Here is a 21,814-nt window from a genome sequence, read left to right as displayed (position 1 = left end):
AACAGCTACACTAAGTAGAATGATTATCTCCAAGACCACTGCCCTCCACCGCTGTGCATCTTATCTGCCAGGTACCAAAGCAACTTAATATGCAGAAGCAGGGCTCTGTTAGAAATGATCCACTAAAGAAACAAGGTAGAAGATCAGATTCAGTCTCTATTTACATTGAGGAAATAACAACCCTAAATAAAATGAATGCTGACCCAGGGCCAGCTTCAGCCACCCCTGTAAAGTCAAGGTCAAGGCAAGCCTGCCATTACAGTATGGACATCACAGCTCCAAAGAAGAGAAGAGGGAGATGGGGTATTAGCTGGAAGGAGAGATAAGCCAGACATGTTAAGGCTGTACAGGCAGCACTATCTACTTGGAGTTATAAACCCATTCAATAGGGGAAGCTCAGCTATGCTTTACAGTAATACAATTGTCAATTGTAACAGACCTGAAGCTACAATAGAAAACTTTACGTTGTTTCTTTTTGTATTTCAAGTGATACCATCAAGAAAGGGAAAACTCAAACCACAAAATGAAAAGCAAAAACTATAAACCACAACTTCATAGACAACTTGTACCTAGAATTAAAAAAAAAAAGTGCTTGAAATTTTTAAACACACACACACACATATATGGCAAAAAATACATATTAATGGTCATTGAGAAACATGCAGAAGTGCAACATCATTAGTCATCAGTGAAATAAAATCAAAATCAAAACAAGAAAACATTTTGATCTACCAGAATAAAATAATAAAAAGACAACTTTGTCACACAATGTTAGTCAGATTGTAAATTGACACTTTCTACACAAAACAGGTTTTCAAAGTTTCTCAAAATATTAATACACAGTTACTATATGGACCAGAGACTCCCTTCTTAGAATACACACATAACTGAACAGAAAAACGTAGGCACATAAAAGCCTGAACACAAATGTTCAGAGTAGTATTAGTAACAATAGCAAAAGATCAAAACAATACTGATAAACAGATAAACAAGATGTACCATACTGGATAACAGGTAAGAAATTATAAAGCAAGAACAACAAACTTTTAAAATATTCTGGTAAAGAAAAAGTCAAAGACAGCTGCCTATTTGTAAGAAACACTTCAAGTGCAGAAAAAGTCACAGATACACTAATGGTTCTTAGAGTAGGAATAAATTAACTCAAAGTATAAGGGATTTATAGTGTGTTGGGGGTTGTTCTGAAATCACACGAGGGTGACAGCAGTCAAAGCCCAACTTCATGCTAAAAAACATTTTACTAATCATTGAGAGAATCTCTAAGATTAAAACTTAAATGTTGATTCCTTTTGGCTCCCAGTTTCAGAAGATTCATCCCATGGTTGTGTGTCTCGATGAGCTTGGGTAGCACTTCATGTCAGGGGAGAAAAGTGCCTATGAAAAGCATAGTCCTGAAGACATAGCTCTAGTGACTTACAGCCTTCAGCTGGGCTCCACATTCTAGTACATCCCAACAATGCCATCATATAATGAATTCATCAAGAAATTCCATTGTTCAGGTTGAAACTCTTGAAATTTAATGTCATCGAATCCAGAAGATATTTTACTAATTGTCTAAGCATATCTTAGTCTAATCAAAATTAATCACTACCTGCATTCAAGAAGTGAAATGTAAGACATCTGAGTTATATTACAAAACAGCTTAAGATCTAACAGTAGTAGCTATGTCTTGAGTGAAAAAGAGACCAAGTGTCTATAGTTCTACTGTGGTAAAAATGGAATACACAGAACAGCCAAGAAAGGAATCCAGCACCTCAAAAAGAAAACTATACTAAGAAATTACTTCTCTGAATTCTGATCACTGAGAAGAAATTAACTTTTTCTTTTCACTCATTTGGATATTTTATCCTTCTTCCATAAGTAGTATATAAGAAATAAAGTATTTGTAGTATGGCAGTTCCTCAATAAAAGTAGAACTACCAACCCTATGATCCAGCTAGATTATACTTAGAATATATTGGAAGGGATACAAATCAGCATACAACAGATGCATTTATACATTCACATTTCTTGTGGCACTATGCACAATAGCTAGGTTATAAAAACACTACACATGCCCATCAACAAATGGGTAGGTAAAGAAAATGTGGTGTATAAACACAATGAAAGTTTTTTTTAATTTCTATCTATCTTTGTGGGGGGGCAGAGAAAGAGAGAAAGGGAGGAAAAGAGGGAGAGGGGGAGGGGGGAAGGGGGAGAGAGAGAGAGAGAGAGAGAGAGAGAGAGAGAGATGCTCATGCATTGGCATGTAGGTGGAAATCAGAGAACGCTGTAGAGATAGCTCTCTCTTACCATCTTTATGTGGTTCCAGGGATCAAACACAATATATTAGGCTTTCACAGTAAGTACCCTAACCCAGGTTACATCATCGGCACCTATAATGATCCTTTATTCAGGTGCAGATAATATAGGGCTAAACTGAGGAAACCCCATCTCTAAAGAAAATGAAATTATTCGATTTTTAGAAAAATGGATGAAAACGTTAAGTGAAATAAGCCAAACTGAGAAAGACAAGTATTACATGTTTTCTCTCACATGAGAAATCCAGATTTTTATACCACACACACACACACACACACACACACACACACACACACACACACACACGGAGAGAGAGGGAGAGAGGGAGGGAGAGAGAGAGAGAGAGAGAGAGAGAGAGAGAGAGAGAGAGAAAGAAAGAGAGAGAGAGAGAGACTATACACAATGAAACTCCTCCCAAAGTCTCCAACTGTAAAGCCAATAATCTACCTGATCTAGAAGCCTCACAGAGATGCTGTAAGGATCAAATTAGAACACAGAGAGAGCAAGCTGAGGTAACTGAAAGCAAAGGGCTCCAGATTCCTTTGTCTGCGATTCTGGCTTGAGTAGCACCAATGATGCTTGATTTTCCTCTGAGAGAGGGAGAGAGAAGGAGATGAAGGAGAAGGGGGGAAAGGAGTTAGAAGTGGGAAGATTAAGTGAACATAGAAACCTAGAAGGAAAACTGTGGGGTTAGATCTAGACATATTCAATTTAGTGGGCCATGCCCTTAGGTACCTGATATGTAAGGCAGGAACTCAGGAGGCAAGCAGATACTGGAATTTGTAAAACAGATAAATATTTGAAAGGTGTCATGAGGCAGAGATACTCTGCAAAATTAGATAGCAAGGGAGAGACATAGTCAACACTCTAGGAAAAGGAATATTGAAAAGAGATGATTAGGAAGACGCCAGAGAGGAAGGAGGTCAGAGACATTTTTGGAAAACAAAGGAGGAGAGAATTACCAGCAAAGTCAAGGGTTTCAGATAAATCAGGAAAGAAAAATTTACAACTTACAGGTCCCCCAGGCTTTCAGGTCAACACTGGAAAAGGGACTCATGAGTAAATAGCTCGAAAGTAATGCACATTCCTCACCAGCATGCACTCTCCTTCAAATTGGAAACCTTTAACAATAAGATATTCCCATGGAGTACCAATGAACAAAAAAGGAACAAGAAGTTGCCCGCATGAATAGTACATGTGTCTGTGCTGGTCTGCCAAATTTAAAGCTACCAGAAATAAATATGCTGTTAATATCCACATGCACTCTCTACTACCCACAAAACACAAGACTGGGAAACACACTAGGGATGAAGGAAACACCCAGCAGAGCCCCAATAAAATCACTCTCCATCTCACCCTGCCTGCAAAAGTCTAGAAGAAGAAATAAAGCACACTGCAGTTAACTCAGCTGCACAAGTGCAGTTTGGATCTCTACACTTCACCGTAGATAGAACTGGCAATGGTAGATAAGATGGTTAAATTACCTGACTCCTCTTATTAAACCGAACTCCTCAAGGAGAGGCCACAGAAACGTGAAGGCATACATTACAATTAACTACAAGTTCTCTATGCAGGAAAAAAAATAGCTTCACAGGTTTATTTTCCTAAAGACATAAATTAGAACACAGCACTATGAAAGAATATCATGAAAGCAATTATGGACAGAGTGACAGGATGGCAAAGAGTCTAGACACCAGGGTAGAGTACTCAAAGAACTCTATCTACAGAACAGTCATGAGACTTTCAGTTGGATTCCTCAATCAAAATTCCCTACCTGTAAAATGATTAAGAATTTGGCCTCTGTTACACAGCTAAAAAGAAATTAATAAAGGATAATTCATAATAAAAGCTAGTTCTCTCCTTCCTCTGTGTTCCTGAAGTCTTTCCAAACAAAAAATCGATCTCTCCACCTCCCCCCCGCCTCTGCCTCTCTCTCTCTCTCTCTCTCTCTCTCTCTCTCTCTCTCTCACACACACACACACACACACACACACACACACACACACAGTATTTGTAGCCTCCTTGATAGACACCACTGGGTCAGAAATTAAGACAGAGCACTACTTTGTGCTTCTTTGTGGCGTAACATACCTACATACCCTGCTAACACATGGCACAAAGTCCAGGATGGAGAAAATGGTCAATGTTAGTGGCATCTAAAATCATGAGGAAATGAGGAAAAGAATGAACAATGTAGGACTGGAATATTATCAAAAGTCTACAATTTAAGATGCCAATCTGGGTTCTTCCCTCAAATTGTGGCAGGCAGCAAAGACTGTCCAGAAGTAGGAGAACCTTGAGAAAGTAAGGATGATATTGGTGCTGACATTCAGATGAGGAATACAGTGACAGCCTCTCTTTACTCAGTACTCACAATATGCCAGAAACTACATTAAAGGTTCTGTTTGATTATCTCATTTCATCCTCTAAGTTCCACTTTATGAGTGATTTAAAGTTCATAGACTAGAATAGAACAAAGGAAATTATTTATCCTAATGTTTCTTTCTAGAGGAAAGGAGGAAATAATTTATCAATAGAAACATTCTAGGGATCCAAAGCTGGCAAAAGTACCAGAACTATCTGCTGTGCTTCTGCCTCCTTGTTACAGCAGAATTTCACTGCTGCTCAGCTACTAAAACACCTCTTGCTTTGGTAGCAGTACGTGGTTTTCTCTGGTTACTGAAGGGCTGGAGAACAGACACTGAGCTCAAGGAGCTGCAGTGGTTGCTTCCATTGGACACTCTCTACTTCTCCACTAGCCTCACATTCCAAGACTGCTGCTTTCCTCTCTAGTAGCTCAGTCTCAAAAGTATCTTCGGGACTGTGTCATGAATTCTTCTCCACCCTCAGGTCTCTCTTAGTAAATGCACACAACAAAGTGACTTTATTATCATCTGGAAGAAATTGTGAGCATACTTCCTGGATCACTCTCATGAGTGAGCAACATGACCTAAATGGAACCCATTATATCCTCCCCGCAACCTAGTTCTCCATGTAACATCAGTATTCACAGTTTCCCTGAGAAACCTTCACCTTCTCTCACTCAGATCTAAGTGTTCACTGAATCCCTGTAAGTCCTTTCACTACACTGCCACTGTTACCTGCTACATTCTTAAAATCTTTCACCTCAGAACTATGAGAACAGTCCTCAAACTTTCCTCCAATCCTGCTTCTTGTCTTCGAGACTATTAACTCACTGATTCTGATTTGTGGCTGCAGATCAGCAGTTGCCAAAATACCCAGCAGTTAGGAAAGGAAGACTGTTGAATGAAGGAATGAAAATGAAGTCCCCAGAATAGCAGTGATCGAAGACAGATTACAATAAGTGGTTTTAAAACGAGTGTTATATGTTATAGCCTTCTAATTTTAGAAGCCCATCATAAAGTTTTTCTCACTAAATTATGTTCTCAAAAATATAACTTTATCAACCAAAAACATGGGAACATAGGAAGTTCAGTTCTATAATCTGAAAGATACACATTCAAAACTAACTTGAATAATATTGCAATAAAATCTACAAACAAATTTAAACAAAAAACACCAAAAAAGTGTCAAGATAGAAGCATTCATTCTTTAAACATATATTCAGTTACCTGATGGTCTTAAAAACACCCTTCTACCGGGCAGTAGTGACATGTATCTTTAATCCCAGCACTTAGGAGGCAAAGGCAGGAAAATCTCTGTGAGTTTGAGGCCAGCCTGGTTTACAGAGTGAGTTCAGGGCAGCTGGGACTATGTAGAGAGACCGTGTCTCAAAAAGCTAAAATAAAATATTTAAAAAAAAAAAAAAAGCTTTCTTCTAAACATTCATTTTCCCAATATTTCTTCTAACTTTCTACCTGGAACATCCCTGTGGTTCCCATTCTCAAGTGCCACTGTGCAAAAAGACAGAGGGCTAAGAAGAAACTGTCAGGTAACAGTCACTTACTCTTGACAACAAGAATCCATGGTGCAAAGGCATTCCATCAATCTACCCGAATCTAAATTTAACACTCTGGGAAACTTGGATTAGCCACTTGGCCGGAAAACTCAAGTTGGCAGTCAAGAAGCTGCTTTACATGGTCACAAAGCAGACACACAATGAAGAAAACTGGTCCCATTCTACTATTTATCTGCTGAGACCTTAATATCAGAGCTCTGCATTTTCCCACCGACAGACAAAGGCAATAATCACAGAATATTTTTCTCCCTACTGTTTTCTCTAGTATGTAAGCACTAGACTCAGAGTTAGTATTTCTATGAACATTAAAACAAATCAGTCATCAATTGTATCATATCAAGATGGTCTTAGCTTTGCTGGCCTGCATCCTAAACCACACTACAAACACAAAGTTAACCCACATCTTACAAACTCATGACACCGTAACAAGGGGGTATGCCTAAAGTTAGAGGGGTCCAGATGGCCTAACTATAAATGAAGGGGTTTTGATCACACCTGCATTGTTCCCATTCATAACCAAGAGGAAATTCTCAATCGATAAGAGTGTTTGTCTGTCCATCTGTCTGTTTGTGAGGTGACCTTGATGCAGCATGAAGGGTGACATTGAAATAAAGTTACAACAATCCATGAGAGAGATTAGTCCCTTATTATTACTATTAAAGATTATTCCTTTAACTGATCCAATCTCTACTTTAAATCTGATATACAAAGAGACAGCAAGAACAGATTGGTGCTGGGTGGTAGTGGTGCATATCTTTAATCCCAGCACTCAGGAGGCAGAAGCAGGAAAATCTCTGTGAGTCTGAGGCCAGCCTAATCTACAGAGCTAATTCTAAGACAACTAGAGCTGTTACAGAGGGAAACCCTGTCTCAAAAAAAAACAAACAAATAAACAAACGAGAAAAGAACAGATTGGTTTTTTACTCTGTCAAATGCAAAGCAAAGCTTTAAGAAATTTATTATTGAGAAGTAACTCCAGCCCATTTAATCACAAGCCATTTTTCTAGGGACTACAAGCAAAGGACAATGTACAACCAGAAAAATAGCTATCCAACAAAGTAACTATGAACATACTAGTACTACTAATTCACTTAATCTGTTATAGAGTTGTTAGTAATTGTAGTCTAACTAAAAGTACAGAAACCTTGGATCATACATGGTGATAAATTATCCACCTTAGTTAATGATAAGCCCCACACTCAAAACAACTATCTCCTTTCATTTGTTTAAAAACAAATAGTACACCCGTGAGTGCCACATGCTCATTAAAGAATGGTGGCATTTCTTCACTATGTGCCTGGTTCATTCTTCATACCCTTCAATATTTAATAGCTGGGTGTATTTAAAGCATGTTCTCACTGATATGTGTAATCAAAAGTAGAGATTCAATCAAATGGAATCATAATCACTGAAGTTAAATTTACTTGCTTCCCGCTTGCTTTGATTTGAATTAACTATTCATCTAAATCATATCAAGTCCCTTCCTGATTCTAAGCATGTCCAGGTGCTACATGCAGTGCCTGGGAATGGCTACCAGAAGCCACAAGGACAAATCCCTGACCTTGCTTCAAAGCTGCTCTCAAATGACTTTTCTGCAAAATAAAGTGACCAATTTCTACCAAGTCCTGCATTTTAGACTCTCAGAAGAAGAGTAACTAATACAGAGAGAAGAGATGAAAGGAAATGCTACTATTTGAAAAAGAAACACATGCCTGATTCCAGACACAGGTATAAAAGAAATTATGAGAAATATTTCATTTTTCTCTTTCCACAAATACTGCACTTGAGCTATGAAATTTCCTCGTGGATAAAACCACTTTACAAGCATGCCCTTTTAAAGCAGGAGGACCTCCTACTGAGTTCCAGATTCCAGGTTTTAAAAATATTATAAAAGTATACATTTTCAAACGTCATAGGAATAATCCTACGCATTTTTGAAAATGCTATAGTCTTCACAGGCTGATAGACAGGAGGAGGGGGAAGTGTGGGAAATGATATGAATACTGACCTTGAAAAGAATTATAACTATAAAAAGGGTAATGAGCAGAGTTAGAATTATTCAGCAAGCACAAAACTACCCTGTCAATTAATTACAGGACAAACACATAGCAGGCAGAAATGGAAGGAGTGAACAGTACACTACAACCCAGCACAATAAGTAGGATCTGATTTAATGTATGTGGCCCTCCTTCAGAGCCAATGTAGACACAGCAGACATCACATATCTGATACCACAGAAGGAAAACTACACGTTGTCAACTACGATCCTAAAATAATAAATAGAATATCTGATAAATGATTGAAGAGTTTTAAATCTGTGTACCATTTCTGAGTAACAGGATTCCGTGTCTAGAATATCTATTCTGCTTAAAAACTGTTAGTCACAAGTTGGCCGTGGTGACAGGCAGATTTCTGTGAGTTCAAGTCCAGCCTGGTCTACAAAGCGAGTTCCAGGAGAGTCAGAGCACTTATAGAGAAACCCTGTCTTGAGAAACAAAAAAATAAACTGTGTGTTTATTACTTAGTAGCTGTGTGTAGTCTGTGTAGCCTCTGTATGTATGCAGGGGCAAAAAAAAAAAAATCAGAAAACTGAGTAACAAGACAATGAACCACCCAGTACCCTGACGCAGTAAGTGTCCTTTGTCTGACTTTGTGCCCTGCACCTATTCTCAACTCAGTTTATCTTGAAGCATTACATCCATGCATAATCCAAACATCATAACAACTTATTGTTATACAAATGAAAACTGTAATCTCATTTAAAACAAGAAAAAACAAACCCAAACTACACTAGAAATGTCAATGTTCACCTCTCAGACTGGCAAATATAAACATATCTGCCAATATAATGTATTGGCAAGGGAATATACAACCCTAAAGAATGCTTCTTCATAACATGAAAATGTGCATGTCTAAGAAAAGTACACTTAGGAGTACTCATCAAAATTTAATAAGCCACTGGGGCCAGTGTAAACTCTGAAAGTGGGGAGGCAACGGGCTGGTTCTTTTCCTTACATCTGAGATGCCGATATCTCGCTGACTGCACAACTAGAATAGCAAGTTGGTGCTATCAAATGAATGAGTTTGACAACTACAACTAGTATAAACAATAAATGCTGCCTTACTTTATTTTCAAAATAATAGTGATAACAAGCCATTTCCGGACATGTACCTAAGCTCATGCTTCCAAGATATCTTCTGCTTGTCCCCTATACCTTTACTATAGTTTGCAACAATGTAATTAATCTGAGGGTGCCTTTCTTCCCCTTTAAACTCCATGAGTACAGCACCACGTCTGAATGTTTGGCATTTTAATTTAGTGCCTGGTCCATAGTAAATATTCACTCTATGTGGGATTCATTCTTTCACTCAATACTTACTATGACCCTAGTGGGCACACTACTAGAATATAAAAGTATGTACCAAACGAGATAAATTAGTTCTCTCTTCTCTTCTTTCTAGGTACAATACAAAAATAAATAATTAAAAATATACAGTTAGCTATATATAATAAAATATTCTTTGAAAACAAAGTCTTGTGGATCTATGACATTTTTCTATACTAAAATTTAGTTTCATGAGCGATCCATACCCCATAGAAGCTTCAAACTCGTCCAATTCTTCCTAGACTCTTTCAAGCCAATAAGTTTACCAATGTAGCAGGACTTCAGCATCTCTGCAGGGAGCTTTTACCTTCAGATATATACCAAGCAGAGTAGCTGTCATATACAAACCAATTACCACCACCTCTTGCTCATTCCCTTATTCTTGACAAGATCCAATACTTCAAAGAACACGTTTTTCCTTCAATGTTTTCCTCTCACTTTAGTATTTGTGAACCACTACAGAACTTCTTCTGGCTTCTTTAACACAATAATAATATGAAAATCTCATTGGCTAGATTTTTGGGAATAATCAACAATAATACAGAACAAAATTGAAGAAACTGGTTCTAAACTACAGAGGCTGTAGTCACACCAGCCATCTGAAGTTGAAGACACTGCCTAACTTTTTGGGGTATGATATGTAGCAAATGTTTGTGCAAGGTTAGCAAGGCACCTATCACTCTGAGTTAGCACTTACCGAGTCAGTAGGAGCAGCCTAACAGTTGCTGAGCATTTATAATTACAGTGTACAGAAGTTTAGAAACACTACAGGTAATGAAAGAACCGAGAAGATAAAATACTTCTTCTATGAATACAAATAAATGGATAGTTTGGAAAATAAAAAATATAAAGTAGGTCACCAAAATGATTTTTTAAGCTGATGAAGGAAATACTCTGGCTTTGTATAAATTAAAGCAAGATGGAATTCAACAGCCTCATTCAATCTCCATTTCCAGCAAAATACCACACAACATTAACTCGCTTTGCATAAGACAAATGGAAACAGGCCTGCAATGCATCACAACCATAATATATTTAACAAGATGGAGATGAACAATGAAACTTCCAGGGAAACTTACAGAACTGATGCCTTGCCTCACAGCTGCATTTGCATATAAATGTTTTAGAATAATTTATTTCATTAGGGTTAGCCAGAGAATATGCATGTTGGCAATGGATGGGGATTTTGCCTAAATTCCAATTTTGCTTAAGGAAAACAGATTCTTCTATCTCCAGTGATAATAGTCTTAAGGTAGTAAAATATAACAATAATGATGGCACTAATAATGCCACTGTGGTTTTACTTCCCTCTGAAACAGATGTCACTAATATCTCAGGAAATTTTCAACACATAAGCATCATGCATGCCTCAAGGAATAATTTGATAATATCTTTTTTAAAGTTCCAAGCCTCTAGAAGCAACAATGCTAATCATTTCTGAAGGACTGTGATTAACTTAAGGAAATTAATTCTTGAGGAGTTTTAAGGGACCTTATAACTATCAGAAACTAGCCACCAGAGGTTCACTCAGAATTGTCAGTCATTTGGAATCCCAATCCAAAAATTCAGTCTTTGATTTAATAATATGGTTTACCCCCAAATGATTATTTTCTCTGTAATATTTTACTTTGTGATAAAGAATTCTGGCAAAAATATGTCTTTTATAAAGTGGAATTATGTTATACAGGGGAAAAAAAGCAGAATATAAACCATTTGGTTTTTTAGTATCCAATGTACCCTGAGAAGAAGAAGGGGAAGGCAGAGGAGGAGGTGGAGGAGGGGGAAAGAAAAGCCGTTGAAATAACAAAAAAGGAGAGAAAAAAGCAAACAAGGAAGAATGGAACGAAGAAAAAGGAAAGGAAAGGAAAGGAAAGGAAAGGAAAGGAAAGGAAAGGAAAGGAAAGGAAAGGAAAGGAAAGAGGAAAATACCTCTACTGCTGACTCATTCCTCACAAAAAGCCATCTATAATTTTCTGGGGCAAGAAGCTGACTTTCTACTTCTACTGATGCAATCTCCACTCCTGAGTTCTGGAAACAGCTGAGGCAACAGAAGAGAAAGAGGTCAAAATCCTATGAAAGACACTATGCTTTTAGGGCAACTATAATGAGAGCTGCAGGAAAGTTATTGATCTGTGCCCTTTGCTTTATTTCCAGCATATATTATAGTAATGTTATTTCCCTCTGAAAGTTCAGTCTATTCATCTGGGCACTTGCAACAACAGAGCAAACAGCAAAGCAGAATTTTAGCGTTTTATTCATTAGCAAAGAGTCAAAAGGTCTTTGCAGAAATGCAGGCACAAGCAAAGAAAAAAGAAAAGTTCAATTCTGAATCTCTGAATCACATTAGTGACAAAACACACGAAGATTGAAGAAGGTGCCAATAATAAACATATGCATTGGTGTGGAGATGCATGTGTATGATGTTCTTTCTAAGCATTATAACCATTAACCTCAACTAAAGCAGGCAACTCGGTAAGGTACAGGAGCTACAATACTGACAGAACTACTCTCCAAACTAGACATTCGTCAGCCATCTGTTTTGATGCATTCCATAACAGTTAGATAGCAGTTTAAAGGGTTTTATTCTTCATTTACCAATATAATACTTTGAATGAAGTTCATAAGAGAATTACTTTTGAAGGATTTTTAAATCACTATCATTGTTATTTAGATATCCAAAAATATTTCAGAAAATATGAATAAAATATATCAGCCTTTCCAAGATATTAAAATAAGTCTATCTAGGCCAAATTAGTATTCTTTCTCCCTAATTCTGTTTAGTTTCTGTTTTTAAAATGTGTGCATATTAAGTGAAAACAGCAAAACCTCCTCAGTAGTCTATTAAGGAAAGCACAACCCTTCACGCACAGCCATTCAAACAAATGAGAGAATTACTTTTTTCTCATGTGACTTTTTCCCTGAGATAGTGTCTCCCTGTGTAGCCTAGGCTGCCCATGACCTCCAGATCCTCCTGTCTCAGACTTCAGAGCACTGACATTGTAAGTACACACCACCTCATCCATTTGCTTCTATTCACCAAAGAAATTGAAATCTTCATTGACTTTTTTCTCTCTTACGCCATGGCACCCTTGATATTCCTTGTATGTGTCGGGGACAAGGAGGGTAGAAGTGAAGGAGGGGAGAGTGAAGAGATCACTTCACAGTCAATCTCATTTTGTTTTTTTAACTAACTCCTAATTCCAAATACTGACTAACAATACTGGACTACTGTTCACTAAAATCTGACCTGACCAACATGTTCTCCCAGGGTATAATAGTCATCTCTTGGGATCTGAATACAACTGCCATGTTTTTGTTTGCCAAAAACTTTGAAATTCGAATTTCACTTACTGTTTTAAGGAAATGTAGAAATTCCTGATATTTTCCTATTCACAAATATCATACATGGTTAAGAGGAAAACAAAAGATAGAGTCAAAACCACAGACTTCAGAATCAAGTAGCCATGATTCAATTTCAAGATTAGCCAGCCTCTAAACATAAGCTTGGACTAATTACGATCTCTGAGTCTCAGTTCTTCTAATTATAAGATGTGAACACTAATAACTAGCTCACAGAGCAGCAGTGAAAACTAAATGAAATAACAGAGACAAATTATCGTAAAAACTTAGCTTGGTAACTAATACATGTTCAGCAACTGTTCCATTCTTTCTTGCCATTGATTTATCAACATAACATGTGTGATAATAAACACTCTTCATTACAAACAGGTTTGTCGCCTTCAGAGGCCAGAGAGATGGCTCAACAGGAGAAGGTATTTGCTGAGAAAGCCTGGCTACCTAGTTCAATTCCATATAAAGGTGGGTGGAAAAGGGCTAGATAAATGGCTCAGTGGTTAGAAGCATTGGCTGCTCTTCCTAAGGTCCCAAATTTCATTTCCAGCACTCATATAATGGCTAACAACTATTTGAAACTCCAGTTCTAGGCTATCCAAAGCCTTCTTCTGACCCCCGTAGACAAATGGCATGCACATGATATACAGATATATATTCGCAAGGCAAAACACCCCAACACAAAAATTAAAATAATAAGACTTTAAAAATGAATGGAAAGAATCAACTCTTAAAAAATGGTTTTTCGAACTTCACACATGCTCATGCAAGCATATATTTATACATGTACATATGCACAAGCAAAAGCACTGTTGTGTAACAGTCTCCTCTAAGATTATATTAAAACATCTCACCTTGCAGATGTGCTCTTTAAGAAGGGAGGTAGACAACACCAAAAAAAATTGCTTCAAGAACTCCCTGAAACTAAACAGATTCACTTGTTCCCTCCCTGCCAGAGTAAGCAGAGTCCAGCTACAAAGAAGACTCTCAGGCAAGCTGAAGTGCAAAGACTTCCTGGAAGAAGCAGAAACCAGACAAGATGCCTGGTTGATCTTTATAGTATTAGATCAACTGAGGCACCTGGAAAGGACACTCTCCAACATATTGAGCTGCCTATAGGCCGTGCAGTGTGCTTTAGGTTTCCCAGATGTTGGGGTGGGCCTTGGTGATGCTGATGTCTTTGAAACATTTATGCTCCTGTAAATAACCACTTACCCATATTCCTGTAAGTAATCCTAATAAAATTCATTATTTACCAAAAAAAAAAAACCTTTGTATCTCTCATTCAATGTCTGCGAATATGAACAATGGGCTTAAATTTAAATTTTATTAACCAATTAAAGCAATGCCTGGCCTGAGTATGTGTGGAATATAGTATTCCTCAGTTCAAGAAAATAATCCTACCTGAAGATAAGTTATCTACTCCTCATCCTAGAAAGCATACAAGAAAAAGAGAAGCCAACACCAAACTATACATTTGCCAACCTTGGCTGATTGTCCACAGTGAGGCTCTCTCCCCTCTGATAGCCACTGTCTGCCACCTGAGTGGTTGACCTCTTCACAATCTGCTTCAGCTCCTGCTCCAAACGTTCTTTAATGGCTTTGACTGTCTCAGGGATCTTCTTTAGTCTGGCCAGCCCCTGGATAAGAATTCCCATGAAAAGAGTGCTGTTCTCCTCTGGATCACACTCCAAGTCCTCCTTGATGTCTTGCAGGTTCATCTCTCTCACTGTAAAATAAAAGCACACCAGAAATACCAGATTCAGCGAGTATCCACTTAAGAATGAGTATATACCATGTTCATCTTTCTGTGTCTGGGTTACCTCACTCAGGATGATTTTTTTCTAATTCTACCATTTGCATACAAATTTCAAGATGGCATTGCTTTTTTACTACTGAGTAGTATTCTATTGTGTAAATGTATCACATTTTCTTCATCCATTCTTTGGTTGAGGAGCATCTAGGTTGTTTCCAGGTTCTGTATAGTACAAATACTGCTGCTATGAACATAGTTGAACAAATGTCCTTGTAGTATGATTGAACTAACATTCTTTGGGTATATGCCCAAGAGTGGTATTGCTGGGTCTTGAGGTAGGTTGATTCCCAATTTTCTGAGAGTACACAACCACAGAGAAGCTAAGTAACAAGGAGAACCATAAGAGAAACATATGAATATTCCCCTGGGAAGGGGAAATACACAAGATCTCCTGAGAAAATTGGAAGCATGAGGGTGAGGGGAGAAAGGAGGGCTGGAGGAGGAGGAGGGAAGAAGGGGAGGGGGCTGGAGAACTTGAGGGAACTGGATAATTGAGATGGGGAAGGGCAGAGACGGAGAACAAGGAAAGAGATATTTTGGTTGTGAGAGAAATAGCAAGAAACCTGGCACCAGAAGAATTCCCAGGAATCCACAAGGATGACTGCAGCTAAGAATTAAGCAATAGAGGAGAGGGTGCCTGAACTGGCCTTTCCCTGTAGTCAGATTGATGACTATCTTAAATGTCACCATAGAACCTTCATCCAGCAACTGATGGAAGCAGAAGCAGAGATCCACAGGGCAACACTGGGCTGAGCTTCCAAAGTACAGTCAAAGAGTGGGAGGAGTGAGAATATGAGCAAAGAGGTCAAGACCATGATGGGGACACCCACTGAAACAGCTGACCTGAGCTAATGGGCGCTCACCAACTCCAGCCGGACACGGAAGGAATCAGCAGAGAACCAAACTAGGCCCTCTGAATGTGGGTATGGCTGGGGCAAAGTGTCAGGCCACTGGCAATGGGGCCAGGATTTAACCCTACTGCTTATACTGGCTTTTTGGAACCCATTCTCTTTGGAAAGATACCTTGCTCAGCCTAGATACAGTAGGGAGAGTCTTGGTCCTTCTTCAGAACAATGTGGCTTACCCCCTATGAGGAGTAGATGGGGGAAGTGGGAGGAAAGGTAGAGGAATGGAAGGAGTGGAGGGAGTAGGAACTGGGATTAGTATGTAAAATAAAGATAGTTTTTTAAAAAAAATAAAATAAAATTTAAAAAATATCAGATTCAGTTTCCACATTCATTCAATAGCATGGCAGGCTAATAAAGATTACTGCTTTGATTATTATCTTGAAGGAATCAGAGAAATTTTCTAGTAAATTGAGTTACACAGTGATATGCAGCAGTCCCCAATTCAAACAAATTGGTTAGTAATGAATGTACAAGCAATTATATAGGACAGATGCAAATCTACAGTTTTACACAGACTATTTCGACCCAAGTCTGTTCATAAATTAAGTACATGCTGTCTCTAAAATACCATATATGGTTATTTGAAGAGAACTCTAAAGACTCAACTTCCTACAGGCTCAACTTCCTACTTATTAGATGTGATAGGTAGAGGCAATAAAAACAGGTAGGGGCAAAAGTACATAACTACAACAAATAAAAAAGAAATGAAGAAAATATATGTAAGACAACATAAACATATGAGAAGAGTTTGAGGAAAAATATAATAGTAAAGAGGTACTAAATAACTACCAAAAAAAACTATTTTTTCTTCAAACATGTTTGACTTGGCATGGTGACCCACACAAAGTAAGCCCAGCTACTGAGGGGCTGAGGCATAGGGATTCCATTTCAACATGAGCATGGGCTAGAAAGCAAATTCCAGTCAGTCTAACACACATGAGACCTTGTTTATAAAAGTGAGTGTAACAGAAACAGGTGTGTGTGTGTTTGTTATAACCAATGAAAACCTTCTGACAAGTTATATTATATGCCAAATATCCCTACTGGTCTTTATTCTACAACCTTGACCCAAACCATGTGATCTTAAAAGGAGGAAATAGCCTCAAACAATAGTTCTTAACCACTGTGAGTAGGTGAGGAGGATTATCTGATGATCTGAGATCTTTGCCACTACTAAAAACTACACGATAAAGCTGCATTAGAGTTGGAGAGATAGCTCAGCAATCATGAGGACTGGAGTCTGTTCTAGCATCCATTTAACAACCTAGATATCACTGAAAATGCCTGAAGCCCTACATATCAAAGCCAGACAAAGACAGCACAGGAAAGCTACAAACTAAACCAGTATCTATCATGAACCACATTTCTCAGCTACATATCTATATGCCCATAATGGTTCGTTATTCACAGAATTCATTATTATTATGGCAGCATTATCCACAATCACCAAATTTAGAAGCAACCCAGGTGCTCACCAATACATGAACAGATTAGTAAAAGGATGATCTATATAAACAGTGACATGTCACTTCACTTTAAAACTGGGGAAGCCGGACACACTGCAACATGGATGAATCTTGAATCCATCATGCTCACTGAAATAAGACTGCCTGTCACAAGAGACAAATACTTGATGATTCCACTTATAATGAGGCACGTAGGGGGGGTCAAATTCCTAGAAACAGAGTAGAAGGTTGTTTTTCAGGGGCAAAAAGAAGGAAGAAAAGAGTAGTTACTTCTTAATAAACACTGAGTTTGAGCTTTACAAGATGAAAAGAGCTATGCAGATGGATGGGGTATTGTCTGCACACACTATGATGGTACTTTACACTACTGATCTATACATTTTAAATGACTAAAAATAAGCTTAATGACATGTATATTTTAACATAAAATATGCACTTAAATATAAACCAAAGGTATTTTAATAGCATGCAAGATATAATGACTTATGCAAGCTCATTATTATGAATAAATCTTCTATATATTTATTCATGTTGTCTTATTAGACTCACTAGGCTCCCAGAAAGTCAGAGAGAGAGAGAGAGAGAGAGAGAGAGAGAGAGAGAGAGAGAGAGAGAAAGAGAGAGAGAGAGAGAGAGAGAGAGAGAGAGAAAGAGAAAGAGAAACCGACCATATTCATAGGGCATTCTGTACAATAGAGTATGTTCAATGATACAGTATTCAATGAAAATGTTTAGCTGGGGGGCTGGCACACGCCTTTAATCCTAGCACTTAGAAGGCAGAGTAAGCTGATCTCAGTGAATTTCGAGGCCAGCCTGGTCTATAAAGTGAGTTCTAGGACAACCAGGGCCGTAACACACAGAAACTATGCCTTGAAAACCCATATATATGTTTGACACTAATGAAACTGGAAGTAGAACCCAGAGACTTAGCTTCAAATGATAAAAACCTGAAGACAAGTTTTTAAAACATCATCAATATTTCCAAATGTAATGTTTTGAAAAATATACATTTCAGTTCCTGATTTTGTTTTAGACATGAATAAGTAGGACACCTCAGGCCACAGAAATAGTCTATATAGCAAATCCAACCCCACAGCAAGGCAAGAAAAGTACTCAACAGCAGGCAGCCACCTCAATTCAGCACAGAATAGGAGGAAATGAAGCTGAACTACAAGAAGAGCTTTAGGCAGGAAGAAAAGTAAAGGAAATGTCCCTGTTCAAAATGCTCTTTGTAAGAAGCATGCCAATGAGTCACAAACAGGACTTATACAAAGGGTCACCTCGACATCAGCGCTCCCTGCCCAGGGTGACTGATGATAAGCTAAATACAGTTTAAGTCAATATGGCCTGCAATGACATGGCATATAGCTAGTCATATGCACACACATATGAGAACTAGCTCATTAAAAAGCAACACACAAGCAAGATTTGAATAATAAAATGCCAAAGTTATAAACAGCACATCTGTTTAAAAACTTAGCCTTTTATTGTCTCCTGAAAACTCCTAGAGCATAAACACTTAAAATATCCAATATTAATTGATTTGTATTATCTACTTAACTTACATCAGTTGAAAATTAAGAGATAATGTAAAAGGATAATATAATCAACATGACTAGTCTAATATTCACAAACATCTACATTGTCGGATAACATCACTGGAAAAAATGTACAAAAAAATTTAATCTTAATTCAATAATGCTCACACAACAATCATAACACATCTGTACATCTTTCCAAACTCTTGATGTCCACATCATTCCCAAGCACTGGAATTGCTATGCTGGATACCCAATATATAGACATTAGACATTTTTTAAAATTTATTTTATTTTATGTTCATTGGTATTTTGTCTGCATGTATGTCTGTGTGAGGGTGTCAGGTCCCCCGGAACTGAAGTTACAGACAGTTGTAAGCTGCCATGTGGGTTCTGGCAATTGAACCCAGGTCCTCTGGGAGAGCAGTCAGTGCTCTTAACAGCTGAGTCATCTCTCTAACCCCCCCCCCAACATTCAACATTTTAAAGCTAGAAATATATTACTTTCATCTCCAGTCTTTTTACCCTTGAATTATATTTTGTTCTAAAGATTCTAACAACTGAAGATGAATCAGATGTAGTTTTAAGAATCTTCTAACTGACAGGATAATGTAACATACTAAAGAACAGGGATGACTTTTACCTTATTTGTCCTACAATCCTGCTGGCTCCAAGTATTTATTATTACACACACTGCTTTGTTTATACAGACCAAGGTGGATACAGACAGCATTAGCTGAGGGCAAACATGGAAGGAGGGTCTCACCTGACTGAACTGATGAATGGATTAAGGGGAAAACAGCTAAGACCTTTTCAAGCTCCAGACTCCCACATTCACATTAACTATGCATCTCTAGTTACATGGCTTTGAGCCTCTTATACGTATACCTGCATTACAGATAGCACATAAATCAGAAGATGAGGCCCAGGCATGATGGCACACACCTGAAAGAATCATAAAATGAAGACTACCCAAGGGCATACAAAAAGAAACTACCCCACAGAAATTGACCGAAAAAAATAACAAGTAAACAGGATGAATATCTATTCGTGAAGCTAAATACTTTTTGTTTAATAGCTCTGAAAATGAGTAGAGACCATTGGCCCATGGCTGCTTTCTTTCTTCAATATTTGTCAGATAAAATCAGCAATTCGTACCATGGCTTACCACACATATCACAAAACTGCAGAAGAAAAACCTTTTTAATTCATTGTAGAATATGCCATAATATAACATTTAGCACTATTGTTTCTACATGTTAATTAGGAAATTATACAATGGTAGTGTATACCATAGGAACTCCTGACAGATATCATTCATTATATTATGCACAATATAGAAATTGTGCAAACTTAATATACAGCAAATAATTTCAATCTTTGCAATTCAAATTATATATTATATTCAAATAATATTATCTATGTATAAGAAAAGAACCATTTTCCAGTATTGAGCAGAATTCAATATAAAGAGGAGCCTTGGAAACAACAACTAATTTTAAAAAAAAAGGCTATGAATTTGAAAGAGAGAAAGAAGGTAAACAGGAGGATTGGGAGGGGAGCAGGGAAAGAAGAAATGATGTAATTACATAATCTGAAAAAAAATAAAATAAAAAATTAAGGGGCCTTTGAAAAAGTTGTCAAGCCTAATTAGACCACTAAAATATCAAACAAATTACCTGTCTACAATGCTACATCACTACACCACAGATGGGAACCTGGCAATGCTGAAAAGATTCTTGAAAACAGTAAGAAAATCACCACTAAAAAACAGTATGTGCCTTAAAAATCACACTATAATTCATATTTCTGAGATAGCCAATTTGCTTATTACATAATTACACTTAAAATATAATTTCTGAAATTGAAAGGAAATAGTCTGGTTCAAAATAGAGGGTAACATTGCTGAAGACAAGAAATGTGAACAATGAATGGAGCCAGAGTGTGGAGTCAGTGATCTACAGATGGAAAGACAGACAAGAAAGCTAGGATCGGCCCTTCAGTGTTAACAGATACTTACATGCTCCACTGGCCTGAGAAATCCATTCACTATGGGTGTCACAAGCCCAGGAGCAAACCAAGCTCCTACTTTGGCTAGAAGGCTACTAGACCTCCCAAAATTCTCATCCTTCGTTCTTATCTCCGTAGAAATTCATGGCCAAATATAAATCTTAGATATCACTCCTTTTGCCAGCGGAAAATTACTTCTTCCATGTTTTGTTCTAATTAATGCACCCACTGGTGCAGAAGAGAACAGTAACTGAAGCACTGGTTGCCTCTGGAGTACAGAATCTTGATTAGGGTCTTTCAAATGTTAACTAACTACCCCTGGAGTGTAGATTCCTGATTAAGGTGCTTCAAAAATGTTAGCTAAGAACCCCTAAGGTGCAGATTAAATTACCTTAAAGAAACCTACAGACAATAAAACACCCCACTCCAGAAAAGAGGCTGCCAAAAATGAGACTATGTGAGGTAGAGAGAACAGGGATATCGATTCACAGAAGAGGACCCCACCCTGCTGACCTGAGGCATTAAGTGTACACAGTGTACACATAAGGACTAGTGTTGGTCAAGAGGAGAAGATGGTAAATTTGTTTAAAGCAATGTTAGGAAGTATTTTTAAGACAAAACAAAACAAAAAAATGATCTACTGAATACTTTTATCATGGATACCCATTGATACCCATTAACTCATTTGGAGCAAGAACCTTTGAACACCCAGAAGTAACAACCACGAAGGCCGCTAAAATAAAACTGGCAGACAGGCTCATAGGAGGGGTAAGAACAGATGAATAAAATAACATAGTTCACACTGATGATCAATAAAATGTATTGGATTACAATCCATTGTCGATACTCTCTAAACTCAGGTATTTGGGTAAACAGTGAAGAGTAAGAGCTTAAAGCCATAGAATTCTAGTTTTGATTACTTCTATACTTTTCAGGTGTGTGATCTTACTCAAGTCATTTAATCTGGCATAATCTCTAGGCTTTCATCTAAAAATTAGAAATTTTAGTACCAACCTTACAAAGTTGTGTATAAATTACATAAAGTAGTATGATATCAAAACTCAACAACAAGAAAAGTAT

At 37.7% G+C, this 21,814-nt stretch overlaps 1 protein-coding gene across 2 annotated transcripts in view; it reads right to left on the bottom strand.

The window, feature by feature from the left end:
• Exoc4 (exocyst complex component 4) overlaps positions 1–21,814 on the bottom strand; it is a 699,662-nt gene that overhangs the window by 605,972 nt on the left and 71,876 nt on the right. For both annotated transcript variants that reach the window (XM_087901868.1, XM_087901869.1), the window contains exon 6: positions 14,482–14,725. In XM_087901868.1, coding sequence (XP_087757994.1) covers positions 14,482–14,725 — 244 coding nt within the window. The remainder of the gene's footprint in view (positions 1–14,481; positions 14,726–21,814) is intronic.

This window comes from Myodes glareolus, chromosome 25, assembly GCF_982192425.1.
Source record: "Myodes glareolus chromosome 25, mMyoGla1.1, whole genome shotgun sequence".
In the NCBI taxonomy this organism is placed as follows: Eukaryota; Metazoa; Chordata; class Mammalia; order Rodentia; family Cricetidae; genus Myodes; species Myodes glareolus.
The sequence above is the reverse complement of the archived record's forward strand: the minus strand, read 5'-3'. Positions and strand labels throughout refer to the sequence as shown.